The sequence below is a fragment of the Carlito syrichta genome, unplaced genomic scaffold (assembly GCF_000164805.1).
Source record: "Carlito syrichta isolate Samal-C Ts95f unplaced genomic scaffold, Tarsius_syrichta-2.0.1 Scaffold305096, whole genome shotgun sequence".
Taxonomy (NCBI): Eukaryota; Metazoa; Chordata; class Mammalia; order Primates; family Tarsiidae; genus Carlito; species Carlito syrichta.
In genome coordinates this window covers 123,723-127,592 of record NW_007249192.1, presented here as the reverse complement: position 1 = coordinate 127,592, position 3,870 = coordinate 123,723, and the positions used below count along the sequence as shown (strand labels likewise).

Sequence of the window (3,870 nt, the reverse complement as noted above, 5' to 3'; positions counted from 1 at the left end):
GACCCTGGGAAAGGGAGACAGAGGACTTAGAATCCCAGGCTAATGGTCCTTGAGAAGGTAGAAGGGCATGACGACCGGCAGAAAGGCAGAGCTGGTGGCCACCTCGAAGCTGGAGTGGTGAGTGGGTCCAGCTCCCCCGCCTTGCGTCCCCTGCTTCTTGGTGGTCACTAAGGCAGCTCCTGGAGCCACCTCCTGGCAGAAGCGATCTGAGCTTCTGAGCCCTTTGCCGCCTGGCCTGGCACTCTGTACACAGACAAGTCCAGTCTCAAAGGCTGGTGACAAGAGCCTGACCAAGAGGCTCCAGCAGCAGGCACCCCCCCCCATAAGCAGGCACCCCTATCGGGAAGTCCGAGCCTGGGCTCGCCATCCCAGGGTCGCTGAACTAGGATGGGGGATGGGCCTGTGACAGGAGGTGCCCTGGGTGTCCTCTTTCGGCCCCATGGAGTCCTCACCCATCCCAGAGTCGTCAGGGAACTCTTCCGCTTTGGGGAGGGCTCCTCAAACCCCAGGTCCCTCCACTGCCAGCGGGGTCCCAGAGGTGGGGCTGCGGGATGTAGCTTCAGAATCCGTGGCCCTCTTCTTCATGCTCCTGCTGGACTTGACTGCTGTGGCTGGCAACGCTGCTGTGATGGCCGTCATCGCCAAGACACCCGCCCTCCGAAAATTTGTCTTCGTCTTCCACCTCTGCCTGGTGGACCTGCTGGCCGCCCTGACCCTCATGCCGCTGGCCATGCTCTCCAGCTCCGCCCTCTTTGACCGTGCCCTCTTTGGGGAGGTGGCCTGCCGCCTCTACTTGTTCCTGAGCGTGTGCTTTGTCAGCCTGGCCATCCTCTCCGTGTCGGCCATCAATGTGGAGCGCTACTATTACGTGGTCCACCCCATGCGCTACGAGGTGCGCATGACGCTGGGGCTGGTGGCCTCTGTGCTGGTGGGGGTGTGGGTGAAGGCCTTGGCCATGGCTTCTGTGCCGGTGTTGGGAAGGGTCTCCAGGGAGGAAAGTGCTCCCAGTGTCCCTCCAGGCTGCTCACTCCAGTGGAGCCACAGTGCCTACTGCCAGCTTTTCGTGGTGGTCTTTGCTGTCCTTTACTTCTTGCTGCCCCTGCTCCTCATCCTGGTGGTCTACTGCAGCATGTTCCGCGTGGCTCGTGTGGCCGCCATGCAGCACGGGCCGCTGCCCACGTGGATGGAGACACCCCGGCAACGCTCAGAGTCTCTCAGCAGCCGCTCCACCATGGTCACCAGCTCGGGAGCCCCCCAGACCACCCCACACCGGACGTTTGGGGGAGGGAAGGCGGCGGTGGTTCTCCTGGCTGTGGGGGGACAGTTCCTGCTCTGCTGGTTGCCCTACTTCTCCTTTCACCTCTACGTGGCCCTGAGTGCTCAGCCCACATCGACGGGGCAGGTGGAGAGCGTGGTGACCTGGATCGGCTACTTCTGCTTTACCTCCAACCCTTTCTTCTACGGATGTCTCAACCGGCAGATCCGGGGGGAGCTTAGCAAGCAGTTTGTCTGCTTCTTCAAGCCCGCTCCGGAGGAGGAGCTGAGGCTGCCCAGCCGGGAGGGCTCCATCGAGGAGAACTTTCTGCAGTTCCTTCAGGGGACTGGCTGTCCTGCCGAGTCCTGGGTGTCCCGACCTCTGCCCAGCCCCAAGCAGGAGCCGCCTGCTGTGGACTTTCGGATCCCAGGTCAGATAGCCGAGGAGACCTCTGAGTTCCTGGAGCAGCAACTCACCAGCGACGTCATCATGTCAGATGGCTACCTCCGTCCTGCCCCTTCACCCCGGTTGGAGTCATGATGGGCTGCTGGACGCTTGGAGGGATATGGGGCTGGGGTAACGATCGCAAGGACCACCTTATGGGATCGACTTTCCCCAGCTGGCCAGGCTGGGGCTGGGGTCTCCGCACACAGCTTTTGCTTAGTGTTTCCTGGGTCAGGAACAGAACCAACAGGATGAACGTGTGCAAAAGCCTTGGACTTGGCTGTGATCTTTGACTACTGGGGGAGGGAACCTGGGTATGGTGAGACGGTGATGAGAGAAGAGCATCACAAAGGTGAGGTGAAGCCTCTCAGCCAGTGAACTTTCCATGCCTTGGGAAGCAGAGGGATTCTCTAAGGGGGGTGGGAGGTGGAGGACATAGAGCAGCAGGCCAGGTTTGGAGTTACTCTGGGGCCATTAGGATATTTTATTTTTCAGTGTAATTGTGCAGGGCAGTAATTGCACCCAAGCAAGTTAAGAAAATGATCCGCATCTTCTCATATCCTTGCTAGGTTTAAAAGGATCGAAATCACAGCTAAGTGTTTCCACTGGAGTTAATAGATTGCTTCCTAGTTTTATACCTGAGACTTCCTTAAAGAAGTCCAGAAGGCGCATTTCTTTCCTAAGTTTGGCTAGAGACAGGACAAAATAGCAATTAGGATATGTGGAGCAGAAGATGGGAAAGCTGACTGCAGCTCTCTTTCTCTCACGCTTCAGGAAAAGCATTTCTGTCCTATTTTTCCGTCTCTCTCCTGCACCTAGATCATGGGGCTTGGTCTCAGCAGAGACAAGAATCAGACAGGATGGCCTTGTCTCTTTTAGGATGAAGAGTTAGAATGATTGGGGTTTGGATGGCTGAGGGTGGGGGCTGGCATTTGAATTGCTAAGGTAGCTGGATGCAGAGAGGCCACGTGATCGCCCTGGTCAATAATACTACGAATCTTTTCTTTCCAGGACTGGCCTCCCTGATCTCTCTCATGGCAGTGACCCACCTCCAGCCCCCTGGACAATCGGGTACAAGAGACTAAGGTTGGGCATGGGAAGGGTGGGGTTTCCATGACCCATTAAATGCCTTCCTGCTCCCATTCACCGCTCTCAAAATTAGCTTCAGTGACAGACTTAAATCTCTCTCCCATCTGCAGCACTGGGTTGGAGAGGGCGCCAAAGTTGGTCTCAGCTGCTCACTGAGACTGTAGGAATGTGTTGGTTGGTATTTTCAATGGAGAGGGAATAACTGCAAACTGGACAGGCACCCATCTGGAACAACCTGTCTATCCCACTTCCCTCAATTGAATCAGGTAACACTAAAGGGTCCAGTCAGGGCCAGGGGGTGGCGTGGTGGCCTGTATTGGAACAAAGTCCTGGTTCACTGAGCAGCAAAGGGGTACAATGGGCTTGTGGGAGTGGGATAGTCCCCTTTAAACAGCCAATAAATCATTTTTTATGATAAAAAGCTATACTGATATCAACATTGATTCCTTCAGTTCCATTCAGTGCATAATAGTCAAACACCCACTTGACCCTGGGACCCACACAGAGCATGTGCGGTCACTGCCTTTAGGAAGTACATAGTGTAATTTGATCAGAACCTTGTCCTTTCATGGAGCATTTGGATCTGATAAAGCACTACAGAATGTGTTTGAAAAATATCCTGAGGAATATCCCAGTGGTTCTGACTTTTGAGAGTTCAGTCCATTGCAGCAAGATACCTATGTGGAGGCTTCCTGCAGATTGTGGAAAGTGCAGGGGTTGTAAATGAAACTCCCTGGTGAAGAAGAAAAAGTGCATTAAATGAAACTGGGCAAACACAGATGTCCCCCTTTCGGTCTAGGTAGGAAAATTTCCAGGTTTCTGTCTTCCTTCCACTAGACTATTATTCTAATCTAATGCCTCTTACAATGAAGAAATCCCTCAGAAACACAGCATGTACAACAAGGAGAGTCCTTTGTGATTGGAAAACATGTTCACCTCTCTGTCCTCTCTATCAAAATAAACTCATACTGAGGAAATCTCATTCCTAGAGAGGAAAAAACTTTCCAACATTACGGATCAGCTAGTGGTCACAGCATTGCCAGCAGGTGGCAGCGTGAGTCCAGGGAAATAGGAAGGGTGTC

The 3,870-nt window shown here is 54.2% G+C and overlaps 1 protein-coding gene across 1 annotated transcript; it reads left to right on the top strand.

Moving 5' to 3' along the window:
- Window positions 1–375: 375 nt before the first annotated feature.
- On the top strand, window positions 376–3,213 carry GPR61 (G protein-coupled receptor 61). The gene is made up of 2 exons (XM_008061113.2): window positions 376–2,051; window positions 2,711–3,213. Exon 1 carries the CDS (start codon window positions 440–442, stop codon window positions 1,793–1,795), a length of 1,356 nt encoding a protein of 451 aa, XP_008059304.1. The 5' UTR covers window positions 376–439; the 3' UTR covers window positions 1,796–2,051; window positions 2,711–3,213.
- Window positions 3,214–3,870: the final 657 nt, after the last annotated feature.

What these genes read in the sequence shown, in the direction of transcription:
- GPR61 (XM_008061113.2), top strand. Translation starts at nt 440, where the DNA reads ATGGAGTCCTCACCCATCCCAGAGTCGTCAGGGAACTCTTCCGCTTTG.